General features: G+C 36.3%; 1 protein-coding gene across 3 annotated transcripts in view; it reads right to left on the bottom strand.

The window, feature by feature from the left end:
* The window catches only part of KLHL1 (kelch like family member 1), a 235,074-nt gene that overhangs the window by 66,950 nt on the left and 144,397 nt on the right, over positions 1–23,727 (bottom strand). For all 3 annotated transcript variants that reach the window (XM_055802807.1, XM_055802808.1, XM_055802809.1), the window contains one exon: positions 4,276–4,462. In XM_055802807.1, the coding sequence (XP_055658782.1) occupies positions 4,276–4,462 (187 nt within the window). The remainder of the gene's footprint in view (positions 1–4,275; positions 4,463–23,727) is intronic.

Below are 23,727 nucleotides of genomic sequence, written 5' to 3'. Positions count from 1 at the left end.
AGGACAGACAGGTTGTGTCGGTGTTTGAAGGATCTGCAAATGTGCATGTGTTTGTGAACCTGGAGAGTGTGGTGTGTGTGCTGCACCGGTGACCTTCTGCCTCTGCCAGCCCCAGAGGAGGAGGGGACGTGGCTGCCTGTGTCTGTGTCTGGTGTGAGACCTGAACGTGGGGGCTGCTGGGGGCAGCGCCTTGTCTGTGGCCGTCTGTGTGGATGGCTACGTCCATGTCCTGTGTGTATCTGCGTGTGTCTGTGCCTGTCTGCAACACATACTTAATTTTGCTACTGATTGAAACTGCTGATAAGAAAACAGCAGAAGCATCCCTCAGCCCAAGCAGAGACCCCGGGTCCCTGGGAACATCGTGCTGGTGCTAGAGCTCCAGCAACTGGGCAGGAGGGTCCTGAGCCAGGGCAGCTGGAGCCAGTGGCTGTTTGAACTTTCCCTAACAGTTTGTAAGCATGACACTATTTACTTGTATTCTAATACCTGAAAAGAAATAAGAAAACATACCAAGTTCTTACTAAAAAAAAAAAGAAATCTTAACAAAAATATATTATAAAGACGATGTATTATTACATGCAGGAAGCCTAGCTATGAATTCATTTGCATACTGGATTAAGAAATGGCTTAAATACAACAGATATGGTGGGGTATTTTACCATGCTGCAGCCTTAAACTTGTAAGAGAACACCTCAATAATTCATATTACTTATATATATGAGTATATATATATACACACATCTACATATACTTAGAAAGTACGCATAATTATAAAAAAAACTTTTCAAAAAGCACAACAGGGAGAAATGTTCTGTAATACACATATTGGACATTTTTTTTTCTTTTATAAAAAAAGAAAGCTATACCTTGTTTAGTAGGTTTTGCTGTTTGTGTATTACACTAATACAAGGACTACAGGCACTCACACTCTGACAATTTAACTTAGTTATTGTACATTTTGAATGGAAATTCAAGTAAGATGAAGATGTTTTCTCATGACAGTTATGTACAGCAAACAAATAGATAATAAATTCTGTCAAATGTTTTATGTATGTGAAGACAAAGTCATTTGTAGTGATTTCCACAACTTGCAAAATGCCATGAAACAGTCTTAATCGATCTTACTTTTTTCTTTTTTTAAAAAATTCCCAATAAACTGAAGATAAAGGAGGTAGGTAGACTTTCCAGTTACAAACTTCTCAGATACATATCTTTAAAAGCAAGAAGTATTACCTGAGGAAAAACAGGATCTTTCCCTATTTTTGCCTTTATTTACAGTATTTACAATAGCTTGTCCAATATTTCTTCAACTATTTAAAAAGTATGCCTATATGAGAATGAAATACATAAAATTAAATAAGGTTTAAGTGAAGTGTGCTGTGAGAAATGTCTTGGTAGAAACTAAAAAAGAAAAAAAAGCCCAGAAAAACAGGACAACTTCAAAGTTCACCAGAGCAAAAGAATAACTTCATGTAGATGATAGATGACATTCATGTGACATAATGATACATAAGTAATAAAACACATATGATAAACAGTATTTGTAAAGAAAAAAAGATTACAAATGATAAAAACCATTAAAGAAAAGGCAAAATATGCTACATGGGAGTTTAAGTGTTTTACTGGTATCACATATTGGTGTATGTCCACTTCTTGCATTCCGTTATTTATTTCCGTCTAACATTCTCCTTTATATGTGCGCTTAGCTTTTGTATACTACTAGATGATTAAATCCTGCTAATCCAAGTTACAAAAGTCAGTGTGACAATATGAATGGGTAAGCTGAATGGAACATTGTAGAGAAGCATATACCTCTAATCTATTAATACAATGCATATTATTAATGTAAACATAAAAACATAATGTAAACATATACTGTAAACATAAAAGCTGTTTTTTATATGTGCCTTTCAAATTAAATCAATAAATAACAAAGGCATGTGGACACAGAGATTTAAATGAGACTTTGTACATTTAGGAAATTAAAATGAAAATTAAAAAATGATCTAACTTTGTTCTTTTTTATTCTATGCAGTTAGTACTATGCTCTGTTAACTTTTCATGTCAGTCATAATTCCAGTCACTGGCTGCTGGAATTTAATTATCAACTCTTTTTTATGAAAAGGAAGATAGCTATAGAACAGGTTTCAAACCAAACTTGATATAGCATGCGAGGCTACTTTTTATGTGATGGGCCACATAACCTTCAAATATTTTCATAATACTAGCACTTACTGACTATTTTATATGCTAACTAATAAACCGCTAATTTACTTAGCTCATCTAATTCTTATATGTAACTGTTTTATATTTGGTAGCAAACACCAGGAGGCATTAAAAATACATCATTGTGAATTGCAATCATCCATGTCAGCATTTCAGTGGAGAAAGTTGTCAAAAAAAAAAAAAAAATTGAGGAGAGATAACACGGTATCAGCATCACCTTACAGCCCAAATATTGTAGCATGCTTTATGAACCCAGTGACTTTTCAAAACATGCAACCAGCACTCAGGCCTCCTGAACTGACATGTGGAAGCAAGACTCGCTGGGCATAAAAGCTGGTCAAGGACACAGCAGCATCACAAGAGGGATGATTGAGCAAATTCAAGTCAAGGCTGCACAGCTGCAGGTTCTGGCTTATTGGGAATACATATTACACCAGCTGTAACACAGGCTCCTACTACACAGATGCTGCTCTGACATACCAGGTACCCTCTCAAAGCAGTTTTTATCTGCTATAAATGTATGTAAGCCCTGGTACTTTTGTTTTCAGTCAGAGTCTGCATTGAGAGACGGCTTAACCTCTGTTGCCCTGTGTTCTCTCCTGCTGCTACAGAAATAAACCAATTCTGCGTAACCTGAACCTCCAAAATAGGCTGCATGTTGATGCTGCAACAGTGCTATACTCTGTGCCTTTTTCCTAAATATTTCTGTATTTTGATTTGCTATACAAACAAGGAATAGATTTGTATAGTAAGCTAGAACAAATACAGCTGCACCCAAATCAGGTTTATGGTCATTTCCACTACCTGAATACTTAAAGTGTTTGTTGTCATTTGCCCTAAGTAAGAGGAAATTTGTATTTCAGGTTTTTTATGATCCAAAAGCAATGTTCTGTGCAATAACATGCCTAACATTTAGCTACACAAACATTTACAAATGTTAAAAGGACAAAAATAATCCACAACTATAATACTAAGATATATGCATTGGTTTCTTTCCTCAACATTTTCCTATTCTCGCAATATTTCTTTTCCAGACAAGTACCAATATCATACATCTTTATCATTGGTGTAATTTTATGAGAAAAGCATGCAATGTCTTTTTGCAGATGATATTGCCACAGCTATTTGGTGAAACAAGTACAATAGGTACATCCAAAAACAGAGTTGTGAAATACTGAAGTTCTAATTTTATATTTTACTTTTTTTTAAGTACAGTTTATTTTATATTAGAATTAATGTTTCTGAAGACATTCTTCGATCTAAATATGGACATGAAAATGTAAGATACTGTGGAATTTTTAGGGAATTTCAAGAAAAAATAATAAAAGCCTTTCTGAGTGTATAGGTTTATAACACAGCTACCTTTTAGTTCAAACATTTTATTTCATTCCATACAAGAAATCATTGGATTAGACTCCTTACCAGAAATAAAACCACATCATCATAATTCTTATTCCCAACAAATAACAACAATATACTTCCATAAAATTTCCAGTGCTTCCTACTTTTCTTCACAGTAGGACAGGGATAATTTCACCTTCCTTTAGCTGTTGACAAAGTGGTAATCTAGTTTAAGCTAGTTGTCTAGATTTATTTCATAGAATATTGACACATTTCTGCATTGGAAGTCCCTGAATCATCCATAATATTTCAGATAACTACTTAAGCATGGAATACTCTGCATATCAAACTGCCATTATTCATTGATTAGAAAAGGTGCATAAACATTTGACTTAATTATAAATAAAAAAAAAAATTCTAGAAAGCTGAAGCTCAGGTAAATTAGCGTTACTCTGGATTTTTTTGTTAAAATTATTTCTGGAAATTGTAATAAATTTGAACAAAGGACGCACTCAAAACTGTTTATTTTCTTTAACAGTATTATACTTTTCTGTAAATATCAGTAGATTTTCACTGGACCAAAAGTCTTGGCAGCATTTCTTGACTTAGACACCCTGACCCCAATCTTGGAATATAAAGTTATTTCACTATTTTTTAATTAAAAAAATGTGATATGACTTTTATAAAGTAACAAATATCCTCTAATACCTTTGTTGTTATCCATTCCTCCAACAGCATAAAGTGTCCCAACTGTAGATTTTCTAGGTTTAGTTCTTGGACTTTGCATGAGAGTTCTTCTTTCTGGTAAAAGATGGTATTTCATGGCTTCCAGAATAAGCTTCTGGCATTCTAGGTCATCCTTAAAAAGTGCATGGTTTTCTAGGTCAGCCAATATCTGTAAATGACATGATCATGAATCAAAAATGCTGGAAATTCCTAGAAAAGCAATACCATACAATGACAGAAGATCATAAAATGGATGCTGTTAAATATATCACTTCCTTGCAGAATACAGGAGTTTGCAGGGATAGTTTTCTTGGAGGATGGACAGGAAAATAAGTATTTAGTTGATTTTTTAAAGACTCTGGGCAACTTTTAGACACTGTTTCACCATCCCTTAAGACTACAGTCTTAACTACTTTCTTACTGAAGACCTTGAAAAAAATTAAGTATTCTCTTGTAGGCTACAGCCTGACTTATTCTTAATGGTTTCCAACATAACACTGAAAAGATACAGAAGACATCTCTTTGAAAGCCTCTTGAATGAACAGTCATATAACATAACAATATTCTACAATAGTTTCTATAATACTTTACAGGAACATCCCTTATTTCCGAAACCGGACCAAACCAAAAAACCCTAACAAACAAACAAATGGACAAACAAAACACAACAAACAAACAAAAGAACTTGCTTGTACAGGTTTTGAATCTATTGTATTGCTGCATTATTGGCAACAATAAGGATTAAAAATCCAGATAATTTAGCTACCATTACAATTGGCATAAAAGCTATAATCAGTAGTCACCAAAAGAGAGGCTCAGTGCATACAGCTGAAAGAATATTCCATTCTGTTTCCAAGGAAGAAGCCTTTAAGTTGTAAATGTTAAGTGTTTGATTCACTTGCCTGTGTATATATATTTACTGGCTTTTGAGATGCTGTAAATCACCCTGTAAGTTTTCAAGATCCCATTGGACTAAGCAATCTGATCTAACCTCATAGCTGACCCAGCTTTGAGCAGGAGGTTAGACCAGAGACTTCTTGAGGTCTACTCCCACCTGAATGACTCCGTGATTCTATCATCTCACTGATGTCAGGCCAGAAGAGTGCAACACTTAGGCAGATTTTGTGCCATGTCTGCCAGACCCATGTTGATATCTCAGATACCCTAAGGCATCAGAATTCAATCAACTCTCAATGTTTATGTTTAGGCAATTGAGTATTACCTCTAGATGCTGATCCCTATATTCTGCTGACTATAATATTAGAGCAGGTTTAAATTGCAAATGGCAGCATATCTTTACAATCTGGTAAATTTCTAGATCTCAGAGAACAACTATCTGAGAGACCCAATTATTTTCAGAGAAGCAGCTGAAGGCCAGGAAGCAGAGAATTTAGTTCCCAGAGTCTATGAGGAGGTATCTCCCTCACAGACATGTAGATGCATATGTATGCATTCTGGCAGTTGGATTTCTTTCAAGGACTCATCTATTTCATCTGGACTTCAACGGCTGCTGAAGAATGCATGAATGTCCTTTGTTAATCTGTCAGCCTTTTGCAGATAACACATCATGCTAGGTTCTACCCAACTTCCTGGACATCTGGTACCATAAAATATCCATATATCGATATTGTGAAAGAGAACAACAGGTCGGGAATAAACAACAATGAAAAAAAAGGGGGGGAGAAGCAAAGAAAAAGTAGAAGGAGATACAGAAAGGTACAAAAAGTCCTCCCCACAAAGTAATTGAGCTAGTTTCAGGGAAAAGGAGTACGACTAAAAGTCTGAGAATTTAGCATAGGAAAGCTAGATATACACAAAAAGCCCCTAGGTTCATAGCTAAGAGCAGACTACATTAGGAAGCATTTCTTTACAGAGAGGTTAGCTAACCACTGGAACAGGTTTCCTAGAGGAGTGGTTGATGTCCCATGCCTGCCAGTGTTTAAGAAGCATTTGGACAATGCCCTTAATAATATGCTTTAACTTTCAGTCAGCCCTGAAGTGCTTAGGTAGTTGGACTATTTGATCACTGTAGGTCCCTTCCAACTGAATCCTATTCTATTCTATTCTATTCCATTCCATTCCATTCCATTCCATTCTTGCAGAGGGAACAGGTAATATGAAGGAAAACACAGGATTTATTAGTTTGCACAATGACTGCACAAATAATAAACTTAAAATATCTTAATTGTGGTAATCCTAATATTCATATGCTCTTAGGATGTAAAAGAAAATACTATAATAAATATATGCTATATCAAAAATGTACAATTAAGAAGGCTAAACCAAATATAACTTTTTTTTTTTTTTTGTCACTAAACCTATGGACTAAACACAACACTGTTGTTTTATCACCTAAGAGACAAGAAAGTTAAAAGAATAAAAATGTGAAAGCAAAAAGACAGCTGTGTTCTTTGATTATAATATTATCAGAAAACGTCACTGAACATGGTACAGGTTACTAGTTTTATGTAAATATTCGCAAATAGATTATGCATCAACCACAAATGATCCCACAATCATGAAAGCAAAAATAAATGTATGAAAGGAAAAGACAGGTAAGACACAAAGGGGCTGAAAATTTATGTATCGATATATTTTGGGGACTTGAAATATCTTTCAGTATCTCTGAATAAATAGCTGTCAATGTGCCAAATCTGGATTAATGTAATAATAAATGAAGAGATGAGGTCTGAAGTTTTTCCTCCCAATCAATAATGAACAGCTCATATGCTTTCTGTCATTTAGGTAGATTAGGTTTTTGAAAATTGTCATATCAACTTTCTATGCCTGGTGGGACAAACAGTTTTTTCATCTTACATGGAAAATGAGGTATAGAAGCCTCCCCCCCCATATATTTGTTTTCTAAAACTATATTTGCTATTATTTTCTAATAAAACGAAAGTACCTATCATATCCATTTTTGTAAATGTGCAGGGTTATTGTATTAGGAAACTACTAAAACATCCTTGAAAGAGCACCAGCAGAATAATAACTGACTGACTGCAAAACCAAGAAAAATACTGAGATTGGCTAATATAAATTGTCTCAGAGAAATGTTACAAAAAGGATTTGAAATTAAATCTTTTGAATTTGTTACAAACTCTCATTCTGGCACCTTTCTAGCACATATATATCTTTTAAACTAATTATTTTCTACTGATCTATATACTCCAAGGTCATATTCCTTTGACCACAGAAATTCAGTAAAGGGAAGCCAATACCATATACATAATTATCTCATATTGAAGGCTTAGTCATCAGAAACACTTGCCTGTGTCTAGATTTCAGATAATTTTAACAAGAAAAAAGCCTATTTTGGAAAAACAAGCTCACTAAACAGGCATTAATACTATGGTCAGCTTAAAACAATGTGTGCATACATCTATAACATAAACGCTTTGTGGCTGAAGGCTCAAGACACTGGGTTGTCAAGAATCTTATTAAAACAGTATATGAGGCACAGGCAGAACAGAAACAGACACATGCAAAAACCAGCAGAGGTATTTGTGTTCCTTGATGGCAGTATTTTTAAAAGGGGTCACCATACATGGTTGAGGTGAAATCATATTTGAAAATATCCTTAAACTTTGACATTAACATCTTCCTTTCAGAAAATGGCCAACTCCTGAAGTCTGCTATTTTCAGTCCAAATGGCAGCCCTTTCAAATTTTATCAGAAGGTGCATTAAAATGTATACTACTCTGACATACTTGTTGAACTGTATTATGATCTAACATATAGAACCTTCATGTCTAACCTTATGATTGTAATCAAGATTCTATTCTCTCCCCTCATGGCTGGTGAGTGTTTTCACACTTGACTGTAATGGTGTTACATAAAATATAGCATTTCTGTATGTTTTTACATTTAATACTAATAAGCTAGGGTCAGTACAAGAACAGTAGAATAATTACTGGATTTTTTACTCTATTTCTAAATATAAGTTGAGCACCACCAAAACTGAATTTATGGTTAGAGTCCAATTAATTTTCAAATGTATTTACTTTACCTAGTGTGTAGAGGAAAACACAATTCTCAGGAAGTTATTTAAGCTACTATTTTCAATAACTTTCCAAAGAGTGTATTCTTATAATCTTGGCACCCATGATATCAATGGAAGGGCTCAGAAACTTAAGAGAATCAATAAATTAAAAGCAATTTGTTTCCTAGATATGATGAGAATTTTTTTGTACATGCAATTTCTGGCGTTGGTTATTATGCAATTAGTATTATTAAGTATGAATACTAAAGTGTGCTAATAAGCAGCGGTATTAAGTATATTTCATAACACTATTCGTAATACTGAGATTTTTAATATAACTTTTTTTTTCCCTTTGAAATTATCTGCACACTACTCAATAAATTAAAAATCATCTGAAGACAAATCATGTTCACATTTTAGACAAGATGGTATCTTCTCTTGCAAAATGATTTAATGTATATTTAGAACTACTGAACCAAACAGTATATTCTGTCAACTATTAATTTAACTGAATACAGGCACAAGACAGCTGAGAAATCAAATTATCAGGTAATGTATTAAGTTACCTATACTTCCTAATGGTTAACGGAATTAATGGAATTGATGACAAGGTTTTTTATGGCAAGCTTATCATATTGGTAAGGATCAAAGTCCAACAATCATATCTGGTGACTTCCTATCAGACAGCTACTTCTTTATTTTGATGTTCCGATCTGTGCCTAAGCTTCTAAAGCAAGTATTTAACTCTATGAGATTGTTCAACTGAGATGCCAGATGTTTCAAATAAAGAAGTAATTAATCAGTGAACACTGTCCTGTCCCAAAATTCTGAGATTTTATGCACAAATTTCAACCACAAATAAAGGCTGAATCTATTGTTCTTGCCAATCAGAAATTCATCCTAGAGATGGGAAATGAACCACAAACCACAAACCAAAAACCTTGTATAAATAAAACTTTAAAAGCAGACAGAAATCTGTGTTCATTTCCCTCAAGAAAAAAATAAAAACAAAAACAAAACCAAAAAAAACCAAACAAAAAACAACCGCAAACAAAAGATCCCCACCTCAATGGCCAAATCATAAAAAAAATTTTGTTCAAAAACCCCTAACTAAAAAGTAATGGTAAAAGGAAAAGAAAAATAATCTTACGGTGTAAAACATACTTATTCCAAGGCCTCATCCCAACTGCGAGGATATGGGAAAATACTTTTGAGAAAAATATTCATACCTCTCTCCTACCCATTCATTTTAACATATGGACTGACTTGTGATAAACACTGTATTTCTGAATGTCCTAATGGCTAAACCCCGTGAGTGAGGAAAAAGAAACAAGGTTGAAATTAAAGCTACTGTTTAGAAACTAAATGTCATATAAAGCTGGTTTATATCGTCTAAATTTTAATAATCTGCTTCAATGTCTTTCTACTCCATAGTTATCTTTCCTTATTAACTGAAAGTAATCAATATAATTTTTATTAAATCAGGATGCACTCGATCAGGAAATTCAGTTAATAGGGATGTTTCCCTGGAAACCATATTATGTTCTGCTTGCTCATCCATGGCTATGACATCATTAAAAGAGAATTGTATCTAATATTTATTGCAGATTTCTGGATTTTTTAACATGTGGAAATTCAGAGAGCTGTTGCTTCTCAGATGACCCATGTCAGTGCTACTTCAACACAGCTACCTCTAGCAATGCTAGAATTTCTTAGAATAGCAATATCCTGATAATTTTTCAGAACTTTGTGCCACGACGCTTCTCATTTTTCCCAGCTAAACTCCCCACCAAGTTCTTTCCAAGCTGTATTTCTAAATTACTTTCAACAGAATGCTGCAGACAGCATGTGTGCTCCAACTCTGAAGAGCATTCAGTTTGAGATCTGGAGTGAAAAGTACTCAAGTACTGTCAAAAGGAACGTCAAGAAGACCATAAAAGGAGGAGTTTGGTACTGGTACAGTGACTGACACTGGGTGCACCACAGGACTGTGCCCTTATTCCTGCCTGCCTTGCTGTCACCCTCAGCTCCCACCTTCCTTCCATGAGGACCATCTCTACTTTTACAGCTCCCTGACAGATCTCCCCCAGCCCCTCTTTTATCCCAATGATTTGCAGCTATGACCCAGGTGAGAGTATTAGTGATTTGATTAGTTGATTTGAATGATATTAAGCTAAATCCCACATATTATACATAAATGATCATCTGAGCAATGGGACGGGTCCTGTTCTTCCCCACTGAATGTGTGGCATCTAGGATGATATTCCGTGACTACTGTGAAAATGGCAGGATATCACATGCCTGGAACTGAAATAATCATCCTCCCCTCTCCTGCACCCCACTCTTGGAAGACACTACAAGACAATGGAAGAGCCAGATAACTGCCTCACCAAAACTTTCATGGCACCTCCATCCTTTTGAAGAGGCACAGAACATGCCCTGGTTATTTAGGTAGAGTTTCCTACCTTGTGAAATGTGTGAAATGTGACAATATTTGCTCAGTCAGGGTGAACTAAATCTCAAATTCCACCACCTTGGTACGTGCATCAGACATAGCAACCACCCAAAAGGGAAGACGAGGAAACACATTAGGATTCCTATCACTAAAAAGAAGCAATTGGATATTTCCTTCAGGATGTGTCAGGGCTTTGAAACTGAACAAAGTGAGAAAGTGTTCCCTGCAGGCCAAAGTAAGATACCAAGAACATGCAAAATTTTTCATCCTCTTTTTTCCAAGTGATAGTTGCTTCCAAATGGGGCACAGGCTCATTCAAAATTATGCTTTATATGGTCTTTATCTGCCCATGTCTATTTACTGTGCTTTCATAGAATCACAAAATCATAGAATGGTTTGGGTTCCAAGGGACCATAAAGCTCATCTAGTTCCAGGCTCCCTGACACGGGCAGGGACACCTTCCACTAGAGCAGGTTGCTCAAAAGCCCCATCCAGCCTGGCGTTGAACACTGCCAGGGATGGGACATCCACAGCTTCTCTGGACAACTTCTCCCAGTGCCTCACCACCCTCACAGTAAAGAATTTCTTTCTAATACCTCATCTGAATCTACCCTCTTTCAGTTTAAAGCCATTCCCCCTTGTCCTATCACTACAGGACCCTGTAAAAAGTCCCTCTCCAGATTCCTTGTAGGCCCCCCTTTAGGTACTGAAAGGCTGCTATAAGGTCTCCCTGTAGACTTCTCTTCCCCAGGCTGAACAACCCCGACCCTCTCAGCCTGTCTTCATAGAAGAGGTGCTCCAGCTCTCTGAGCATCTCCATGTCCCTCCTCTGGACTTGTTCCAACAGGTCCATGTCCCTCTTATGTTGAGGGGCCCCAGAGCTGAACATAGTACTCCAGGTGGAGTCGCATGAGAGCTAAGTAGAGGGGGGAGAATCACCTCCCTCGACCTGCTGGCCACGCTTCCTTTGTTGCAGCTCAGAATACACTTGGCTTTCTGGCCTGCATTGCCAGACCATGTTGAGCTTCTTGTCCACCAACACCCCTAAATCTTTCTCCTCAGGACTGCTTCTCATTCCACTTATCACCCAGCCTGCATTTGTGCTTGGCATTGCCCCAGCCAATGTGCGGGACCTTGCACTTGGCCTTGTTGAACTTCATGAGGTTTGCAGGGGCCCACCTCTCAAGGCCTGTCAAGGTCGTGCATGTAGACCATACCACTGAGGGTGCACTCAATCCCAGCGTCCATGTTGCCAACAAAGATGTTAAACAGCACCGGTCCCTATACCAGCCACTGAGGAACGCTGATTTAGGATTTTGATTTAGAATCTTGAACAGTCCTTATCAACACATAATTATTTTATACCTCAAATAGTATTTAATTTCATACCCAAATACATTAATTTTATTGTAGACAGAAAGCAACTTCCAATTCTTTCATAATTACTCCAGTATCTAGATATATTCTTCCTTTAAAAAACCCTGAAGAGTTCTGTACCCTCAGAAACTTACATGCCAATGTTATGCGGAATACAGGATTAGCCTTATCTTAATAGTATTAATGATCAAAACAGAAGAACAGAAAGCTTAAAATCCTTTAAATGAACTGTGAGTAAATGTGGATTTTTACGGTACATTTTGTTTACCAAAGCCCATGAGTCTCTTTCTTGATCCAAAATATATCTGAAGTTACTTGACAACCTTGAGTCAGAAAGCACATTACCATATGAAACAAAAATCTGAAGAAGAAATGACCTAAAGTTTGCATATTGAATGGTTTTTAAGAGAGATATTTGATTAGCCATTATTATTCCTTTATGTGTCTTCTTGCATGTACAGATGTGTTACAGTTGGTTATTGAGGATCACAGTAATGCAGCTACCAGGAAAGCATAAAGGCTTATGAAATGAAAGGTCGCGATTGTTCTTTGTACAGATTTAAATGAAAACCAAATCAAGGACTGGTATGAATTCCTGGAAAGTATAAAAAAACTGTTTTAAAACTTTCTTTTAAAAAAAAATGAGTCCACTTTCAAAGTCTTCTCATACTTATGCTGCTCTAGCTGTTAGGAAACGCTGTGCATTTTTAGAAAAAATGATGATTTTTTATCTGGTAGAAGAAGAAGTAATTATTCCTACATCACTGTACAGGTATAAGAATGGAAGCATTTTAGTTACCTATAAAGGTAAATTGAATAAATTGTTTGACACTGTAATTTCTGTCTATAAGAGAACTGCAAAAAATGCCTGTAAATACTATCATAATTGCTGATTGTAACTTAATTCATTGTTAATCTGATTAAAACTACATATCTACACATTTTAAGAAATATCAGTTAGGATATTTATGCTCCACTGCAAACATGAAGGGAACAAAATAAAAACATGTGCTCCCCAAAGTGTTACTTCTTTTTTACAGAATGAATAGTCTGAGCTACTTCTCTTGGATGCAAACCCTCTTGTTATAAAGAGTCTGTGTATAATAATGTTTAAATTTCATTAAATTATTTTAAAACTTTTCAACCTACATGATAAAAGAAAATAATAGTGAGTTAATTGTGTTCATTTTTTGTTTCACCTTAAAAATATATTGAAATGGTCCATTTTTAAAAATAATTCTGCAGACTTCCTGGAGAGAGCTGAACATAGGTTCTGCAACTGGCAACTGATCAGCAAGTTGGGTTTTTTACATTTTATTTACATTTTTCATAGGTAAACTGATCTTGGAGACAGTATAGTTTTCAGGACATTTCTTCAGTGTTTGTAAATAGTTTCGTTATTTATTTTTCCAAGAACAGCCTGATGTCAAACTTTATTGTTTTCATTTAAACTAGACCTTCTAGGTGGAAACAACAGTATGCTGAGCTAATGTTATTAACAGCATACCCAATGGATCTACTTCTGTATGTATACATTCTGTCACGCATTAATTAATTCAGGATTCTGCCTGAACAAATATATCCATGTCTTCTCTGGGATTAAAATGACGGGTGATATGAACAAGATCTTTGGTTTAGTCTACAGTTATTGAATAGACATCAGCCATTGTTAAAAACTTAAATAAAATTTATGGCATATAATTGAAATGTTAATCTCACTAAGGAGGTTTAAATCAGGAATAATAGGGTTTCAGTTGTGATTTTATATTATTATAAATCTTGCTTTTCATGATCTAGGTAATAAAGGACTTCAACTTTCTATTCTAGAAGTGACGGAAGTTTAGGTTTTGTTTTTTTCATAAGGTTGAGAAATGAAACAGCATACCAAAGGTACTGCCTTTTTTCTGGAACGCATGATAGGCTTTGCTCATATCAATTTGATATTCTGATGCAGAGGTGTAATTTTTAATCTAGATTAATACATTCCAGGTGACTACCAAACCTCACCACATTAAGTTTTATGCTAAATCATTTTATCTACTTAGTGTCACAAAGTACAGCAAGAAAAACATACTGAAAATTCTGGAAATTAATATAATATGGACGGAGAAAACTCAGACTTAGCAATCACTGCTGGGAAGTATGATGTTACAAGTAATTTTGAGTTTACCAATTACAAATTATCCTTCACAAACAGGCATTTCTTTAAGAGGGCATGCATGTTTTTCACATTTATGGTGATCATCTACCAGGCATTGCAAGCAGATTCAATCTAATTGAGGGCCTGACATACCCTAGAATGGAACTATGCATGCAAACACGCTTTGTGGGGCTCGAAAAGTTGCATGAGTAGGATTTCAATGACAAGAGACACAACATCACAAATTATCAAACTCTTCCTATCTAGTTTCCCTTGTATGTCAAAACAAAACATGTTACTTGCCTTTTTCTGTGATCTCTTTCACAAAGCCACATAGCCCTGAAAACACATACATAATACTCCATATACCACAAAAAAGAAAGAGACCTTACAGTGATTTTTTTTCTTCTCCAAGACAGAAAACGTTTTCCATAAATACCAGAACTTTCAAATTAAGAGGTTTTGAGTTTTGGACTGGTATCGGAATTAAAACCTTTTTACAATATATGGGTATTTTTTCCTGCAGAAAATATGTCCCGGTTCTTTATATTTTTTTCCTACATCTCCCATTTCAGTTGAAAATTTACAGCCCATTTTCTGAACCGCCGTGCTGGTTTTGGCTGCAGTAGAGTTAATTTTCCTCCTAGCAGCTGGTATGGGGCTGTTTTGGATTTGTGCTGGAAACAGTGTTGCTAATAGAGGGATGGTTTGGTTATTGCTGAGCAGGGCTGACACAGAGCCTGGGCCTTTGCTGCTCCTCAACCCACAACACCAGCAGGGAGGCTGGGGGTGCATAAGAATCTGGGACAGCTGACCCCAACTGACCAAAGGGATATTTCATACCATATGATGTCATGGGCAGCATATAAAGCTGGGGGAAGAAGAAAGAAAGGGGGGGGAGGTACAAACTGATAGCATTTGCCTTCCTAAGTACCCATTATGTGTGCTGGAGCCCGGCTTTCCTGGGGATGGCTGAACACCCGCCTGCCCATGGAAAGCGGTGAATGAATTCCTTGGTTTTCTTTCCTTGCATGCATGGCTTTTGCTTTATTTATTAAACTGTCTTTATCTCAACCCACAGGTTTTCTCACTGTTACCCTCCCAGTTCTCTCCCCCAACCCACGGGTGGGGTGGGGTTGTGGGGCAGAATGCAGGAGCAGCTGTGTGGGGCTTAGTTGCCAGCTGGGCTTAAATCCTGACACCAGCTTCTCCAATCCTGAACATCCTTACTGCATGGTTTCTGTATGAAGGTGCTTACATGCTTGAAAAAAATAGATGAAAGCATTTCAGAATCAAGAATCCTCCAATACTATAGGTTAGTTCCAAAATAATTTTCTTTTGTCTGAGGTAAAAATGAAATATAATTATGAAATTAATTACAGAAAGGTACTGGGGAATGGAATTAAAGTATGGCTTCTTTCTTTCAATTTCACTTTAACTTTTCCTCTTGCAACATTAAGTGAATTTCTTGCTAAACATCTATAGAGGGAATTATGGCTCTCTTGACCAGGCAAGATATAAATTTAAAAGCTTGCATTAGAATTTAAATAGTTTCCACTAATAATATTATTAACTATTCTCAAGTAAAATGAGCAAGATATCTCAGTCATCAGTAATGTCCTCTAATAAGGAAGAATACACAACAATTTTTATTTTTATACATACCAAATTGTTTATTAATGAAAAAAATACTAAGACAACAGGAATGAGAACAGTAGCACATTTGCACTATTTATGTGAAGAAGTGGAGTTTTGGGGGGCTATTAAGCATGAATTATTATCATGTTTAAGAATAATATTCAGAGAAAAATAATATAGTAAAAAAACCCTTTAAAATTTAGATTAAAATTTAGACTATTGCTTAGAAAACCACATTGAAAATGGCATATAAATTTGAAAGTTGGATCAGTTGTGTACATAAACAAGTCACCCAATTTTGCATAATGAGAGGTACAACTTCAGGAAAAGTATAATTGTAAATTTGTAACAAATACATTATATCACTTCTTTTAAGTCTTACTTTTAAATTACTATGTTTTGAAAGCAAAATAAAATTGCATTGCAGTCATAAAATTACCTTCCACCATTTTTTTCACTTTGTGGATATGTTCAGGTATTAACAACTGCCATACTTTATCCTGATACTGATTTGCAAAGAGATTTTTAATGAAGCAGATTAAAATACTTAAAAATTCCCTGACTCCCTCAGGTCTTTTAAAAAATACAAAATTTGTTACCTTTTCTTGCCTCCTAAATGTAGAGATCACACGGTCAGAAACTGATCATGTATGGAGCTGAAGTTTAAACTCCATTTCTAAATCCCATTTAATCCAGCTGAACCTTAGCAATATCACTGAAAGACCTTTTTGTTTCACTAGAAATTGGATGAACTGAGCTAAATCCAACGTAACCATCAGCTTTACTCACTTGACTGTTTTGTAATTAGGGGCTTCAAACTGAATTATTTTTTTTAAAAGGCTTACACCTAAAGTTTATCTTTTTTAATTTTTACTTGTTTCTAGAATAACTGTTTCAATATATTAACTTAGAAATAAAATAATGAAATATATTTGGAATTAATAAATTCTCTAATTTAGCATGTTTATTTTGTTTTGTTTCCTACCATTTCCTTTCAGCTCACTGAACATTCTCGATGTTTGGAATTTTCTTTCTTATTCATGTTTAATTAATTATTTCAGTAAACCTGTTTGAGCTCAGAGACATTTCCAGGCATTTTTCTGTAGTAACACAAACATTCAGTACATGAAATTCATTATTTGTGTTGCTCATGAACTAAATTATTCATAATGTGTAAGTTAGTCAAGCCAGCTGCTCAACCACCTAAAAAAGGAGAATATACTAAATTCCTCAGATTCCTGTATTTTCAGAGAGATGTTATCTTTTCTCAGCAATAAGATGCAGCAGACTTAAGGATCTTTAAGAAACTCTAGTTCTTTCTTGAAGCATACAGCTAATAATTTCTATTACAAATAATCTACATTAAGAATTACTGCTTAGTAAATCTTCCATTAGTCTGTGGAAAGTCTGTGACCTGTGTATGCATGGAGGTGATAACATACTGCAAAGAGAAAAGTTACATAGCGGAAATAGTGAATGGTCTTGGACCAGAATTTTGGAAAGAAATCTAATTGTGTTTTCCATCTAACAGTTGAACACTGACATCCACTAAGCTGGTATTTTTGTGATCAAAGTCATTTGCAGAGGAAATGTGTTCAGTGTTTAATTGATTTGAAATTCCAACTTTTTCACCACAAATTAAAAATAATTTAATATTGAGAAGTTTTAAACTGGTTTTCTACCCTGCAGTTATAAATCTGAGTCTTCCCTATTCTCCCCTCCCCCCCCGCCCCCCCCCCATCAGGGTACAAAACCCAACCCAACCCAAAACAAATATAGCATATGTGAAGTTTGTTTTCCTTAACCTATCATTAAGTTACCAAAATTAATATGTTAGATAAACAAACAATCACACACACATTCTCTGAGGCTTTACATTTGATATAAAAATCAAGAAGTTGATTTTTCCCCCCACACTGTTCAATAAACCAAGTATTGGGATTGGAATATTCATTGGTAGCATCTGTGGTAAGTAATTAAACTGTGATGTTGAAACCACTTTCACAAAATTAACACTTCCCCAAAGCTTATGATTTAATGAGCCCATTTATTAAAATCTTCAATATTATTTTCTATAAGTGGTCTTTTTTTATCTTTTATTGCACTGCTCAACTTTAATTTTATCTTAATTTGTAAATATGTCCTCGCTTTTTTGGCATACATACTGACTTTTGTTCTAGTACTTTTGGGTCTATCTTTGAAACTGATATTAATTTGATCAATTTACTTATCATCCTGATGTGTTGCTCAGTCAAATGTTATTCAGTTTAGGAGAATAGTAATAGTTTTACTCCCCCCTAGCTTCTGCCTCTAGTGAGGTCTTTTCACAATGATTTTATTGTTCTGTGTATTTTACATCGTGGCTGAAAAAAAGAGTGCAAAATCCAAGATGCAAGCTTTCTACAGTCTTAGTTATACTGATGCAGAGATCTATGTTTAACATCATCATACCATGCTCTCTCTCCAGCAAAAGAAGAAAAAAAATAATTTAAGACAAATCCCTTCTTAAAGTGAATAACTATTTCATATGTTAGATATTCACTTTCCAGGTATCTAGTTAGGTGAGATTAATCTCATAGTACTTTGTAGTTTTTCTTCTCTAATCCTTGAGGAAAAAAGCAATATAATTCTGAGACTCGTGCATATTTTGCAATAGTATTAAAATACTACATAAGAAGTAAGTTCTAGAGGTCAAATTGCATTCATAATGAAGATGAACCAAAAAATCACATTAAAAAAACCAAGATAAACTAAAAAAAAAAATTAAATTACCCCAACACTAGAAGAAACAAAAAGATTGGGCTGTGACAAAATGTTCTTGTCTGGTCTCCTTTGGTTCAAAGGCAAAAGTTTTTATTTCAAACTCTTCTGAATCATTTTTTTTTCTTTTGAAAGTGATAAATTGAATAGAAGATTAGGTAAAAGTATGAGAAATGCCAACAAATGGAACAGAAATGTTATTCAGTCAATAACAGGAATAGTGTACTTTTGAAAATTACTGGGGGTTTTATTTTTAACTGAAGTTAACTGTGGTTAATGGTAGCCTACCAAAATTGATGTAATTTTCACAAAACTCCTATAAGAGAAAAAGTACAAAGAAATGGAATACAAAAGAAACATCTTTTCCTTAAATAAAATTCTCCCATTTCAAATATGATCTTGGGGTCTTTGAAACAGGCAAAAAAGATGGGTAAGAAAACCTCATGCAGAAGGGTCTATCTGAACACCTTTTCCATATAGTATATTTCAAGGATAAGTGTTACAAATGTCTAATATGAAGAATTCTTCTAGTACATACATAATCTCCAAAATGTTGATGGCTCAACTAGAACTAGAGAGGAAAATGTTTCTGATTATGTGTTTTTATATTATGCAGAATCAATTTAAGGGAGAATGAATGATGCAGAAAACTGCAAAAATAAGGACTTAACATTTGGGAAGGGAAGTCCAACCCACTCTTAGACCTCTCATTACCCTTTCTCCAGGAAGACCATTCAATATACTCCATTGTACCAGTCCAAGCATCTGCAATCCCTTTGTTCTTCCCACTTTTATATTTAAAAGTGGCAGATTTCAAATGATGTCAAAAGCAATAAAGGTTTCTGCTTTTAAAACTACCTGTTGTTAATAGTTGCTGAAAGTAGTGATTAATCTTTGCCTTCACTACTTTCAGTGAGTTATGTTTGCATGGCACCTGGAGGCATGATCTATGAAACACCAACAACCAGCAGCAAAACTTGCCATATAGGATAGTTTAATCTTGATTAGGGTCAACTCTCACCCTGTTACATTCCTGATAAGCTCGTTACTCTAAACCTATCTAAGATACCTCTACTAAATTACAGAAATCATTACTGATCTGGATGATGGGGCAGGGTATACTGTCAGCAAGTTTGCTGATGACACCACACTGGGAGGAGTGGCTGACAGTGACTAGAAGAGTTGGGCTGCCATCCAGAGGAATCTCAACAGGCTGGAGAAAGGGGCTGACAGGAACCTCATGAAGTTCAACCAGGATAAGCATGAAGTCTTGCACCTAGGGAGGAACAACTTCTAACACCAGTACATGCTGGGGGGGCCCCAGCTGGAAAGTAGCTTGGCAGAAAAGGACCTGGGGTCCTGGTGGACGCTACACTGAACAGGTGCCAGCAGTATGCCCTTGCCACAAAGAAGGCAAAAAGGTGTCGTGGGCTGCTGTATTGCCAGCAGGTCAAAGTGGGTGATCCTTCCCCTCTACTCAGCACTGGTGGGGCCACATCTAGAGTGCTGTGTCCAGTCCTGGGCTCCCCAGTATAAGAGAAAGAGAAGTAAGGGAGACTACAGAGTCCAGAGAAGGGCTGTTTAGATTAACAGATTGGAACATTTAACACCTATGAGGAAAGGCTGAGAGAGCTGGGACAGTTCAGCATAGAGGAAAGAGTGATGTTATCAGTCTGGCTCTTCTCAGTGGTGCCCAGTGACAGGACCAGAGGCAACTGGCACAAACTGAAACAACAATGTTTCATCTGAACATCAAGGAACATTTTTTTACTGACCACAGGGGTCACTGAACACTGGCACAGGTTCAGGGATGTCGTGGAGTCTCCCTCCTTGGAGATATTCAAAAGCTGTCTGGACATGGTCCTGGGCAACCATCTCTGGGCAGCCCTGCTTAAGCGCAGGAGTTGGACCCAATGATCTCCAGAGGTCCACTCCTAGCTCAACAATTCTGATTCTGTGATTATAAGTAGAAAATAAGTACAGGTTGCATTAAACACATATAGAAGAGCTATATGTTATAACAAGGTACGCTTATCTGAGTTTGACCCAGACAGTCAGTTTCCAGGTAATTAGGTGTGCAATTTAAGCTGTGCCTTCCAGGGACTGTACAGCATGCGGTTCCCCAGATAGCTACAACATAGCTCCTGAGCACACAGGCTAAGTCTACTCCATTGACAGATTTTAATGTCTTTCTGGTTTGGGGGTATTTGTGACCCACATAGAAAGTCTTGTTACCTTGTTTAGATCCCAACAGAACTGTGAAGTCTGCAGAAAGCTTGTTTTTCTCCTGTGAGAAAAACTCTCCAATTTCTGTTGCCCTCATCAACCACAATAGAGTCCATTACAAGATAAATTCCACAAAATAATTTAAAAATTCATTAGCACTGCTTTTTTGTTATTATTGCTACTCATGAGCAAAATATATTACTGGAGTGTGAAACTACAGTGTTCATTATATACAGTGCAGTTTGAATCTGATGGTATGCTCATAGATGAAACCACAGCCAGGACAGGTCTAAGGGAAAAAGATATCTGAAAAGGTATTCAAAACAAGATTTCTAATAGTGGTCAGCAACTTGCAGCTCTGTTTAGAAGCATAAACTACACTGGCAGACTTAAAAGTGTTTAGCACCTATCCATTTTCCTTAAAATTGCTATGAACAGCTGCATGTTAGGCACACTGGCAAGTCTCAGCATATCAAGTAGATGCCTAAATGACAGTGGAGCTTTGCTTAGTTATTAGTTATTAGTAAAATTAGTTATACTAATTTTCATTGCTGAGATCCATGTGAGCCATTATGATGCTGTTTATTTTTATGATTAAATAATGCGTGTAAACCAGAGTTTGAAATAGAAAATGGCATGGGGTACACTACTGTTGCTTGACCCACTCCCATTGCCTTTATTTTAATAGTTTCATTGAACATACAGGATTTTCAGATGTCAGTTACAATATCCTGGCAACCTAAACAGCTGTAAATCTTATTGAAAGAACTTAAAAATAGTTTGCCAAAGAGGATGAGTCAACATACACACACACACACATTGAGCAATTTCTGCAACATTCTGATATAATATACAATCTGACAGTCACTAAGACAGAAAGACAGAAAAGTGCCAAATAATGACTATAGATAATACGACCTTGTAAAAACAACACGCAAAACATCTTCTCAAAACTAAAAACTTTACTTTATGCAAATAAAATTGTATTACACGTAACTATGCAATGAAAATGGTGCTGGTCAGAAAATATATGGTCTTATATATGATCAGAGCCTATAATTGATTTGGACAGTTAATATAATCTAAATTATCAACAAATATGTGTTTTCACATGGACACACGATACAGTCTAATGGAGACATTTATGAGAATAAATGTTTCACACAGAATTAATTGCACAGAAAGAGCAACAGAAGTAGAATATTTTATTGTTCTGAACATTTGGCAATGCAGAATTAATATAGAGAGGCAAGGTTTGTATTTTCTATTCATCACTATCACTCGCCAATAATTTTATGACCATCTACAAAAGTGATTTACCCGGTGAAGATCCACTCTTCCACTAAATAAATTTATCCCAAAATATTTAGTAGAAAACCATATGCTCAGTATAAAATAAGACACAATAAAAAGTTAGGTAAGTTGCCTGTGTGCTGGATAAAGAAATAGTATTATAGCAGTATGTTGCCACAACTTTTCATTTGAACAGCATCTCATGACAGCTTCAAAACATTTACTGATACTTTAATGACACTTACTGGTTAGAAAACTGTATTTGGAAATGAATGTCACACCTAACTGTGTTGAATGGTTATAATTTTAATATTTTACAAATGTTCACACTATCACTTATCTACGTAAGAAAAACCAGCCCTATTGACAGCACTTCTGGACAATTTTAGCATTACCTAAAAGACAAAAAAGATCCCTTTGGATCATATCTGCATTGAACTATCAATTATTACTTCAGATAAAATATCAGCTACCAAGATACCTCCAAAGCCAGAGAAGTTGCTATTAAAATAGAAAAAAAGTTAGCTTGACCTATATTAAGAAAGCAGAGAAATGACAGCATGTTGCAGAATCACAAAACAGACAGTGTTGGAAAGGACCTCTGGAGATCATGTATTCCAACACCCTGTTAAAGCAGGTTCTCCTAGGTCAGGTTGCACAGATCCATGTCCAGGAGGGTTTTGAATGTCTCCAGAGCAGCAGTCTCCACAACCTCTCTGGGCAGCCTGTTCCAGTGCTCTGTCACCCTCCAAGTGAGGAAGTCTTTCCTCATATTCAGATGGAACCTTCTGCATTGCAGTGTCTGCCTGCTCCCCCTTCTCCTGTTGCTGGGCACTACTGGAAAGAGTCTGGCTCCATCCTCCTGACACTTGCCCTTAAGATATTTGTAGACATCGGTAAGTTCCCTTCTCAGTCTTCTCCAGGCTAAACAGGCCCAGCTCTCTCAGCCTCTCCTCATAAGGGAGATGCTCCAGTCCTCCCATCAAATCCAGAGCCCTCTGCCAGATACTCTCCAGTAGTTCCCTGTCTCTCTGGAAGTGGGGAGCCCAGAACTGAACATACTACTCCAGACATGGCCTCACCAGGGCAGAGTAGAGGCAGAGGATAACCTGTTGGCAATGCTCCTCCTAATGCACCCCAGGCCTCATGGTCAACTTGCTGTCCACTAGAACTTCCAGGTCCTTCAATCCCCAGCCTGCACTGGTGCGTGGGGTTATTCCTCCTACACTTGCCTTTGTTGAACTTCATGAGGTTCCTCTCCACCCAACTCTCCAGCCTGTCCAGGTCTCACTGAATGGCAGCACAGCCTCCTGGTGTATTGGCCACTCCTCCCAGTTTTGTTTCATCAGCAAACTGGCTGAGCGTGCGCTCTGTCCCTTCAGCCAGGACATTGATGAATGAGTCTAAGACGATGACCCGGTACTGACCCTTGGGGAACCCCGCTACCTGTAGGCCTCCAGCTACACTCTGCACCATCAATCACAACCCTCTGAGCTCTGCCCTTCAGCCAGTTCTCAGGCCACCTCACTGTCCACTCATTTAACTCGCACGGCGTGAGCTTAC

Source organism: Falco peregrinus, chromosome 4, assembly GCF_023634155.1.
Source record: "Falco peregrinus isolate bFalPer1 chromosome 4, bFalPer1.pri, whole genome shotgun sequence".
NCBI classification, from domain to species: Eukaryota; Metazoa; Chordata; class Aves; order Falconiformes; family Falconidae; genus Falco; species Falco peregrinus.
The sequence above is the reverse complement of the archived record's forward strand: the minus strand, read 5'-3'. Positions and strand labels throughout refer to the sequence as shown.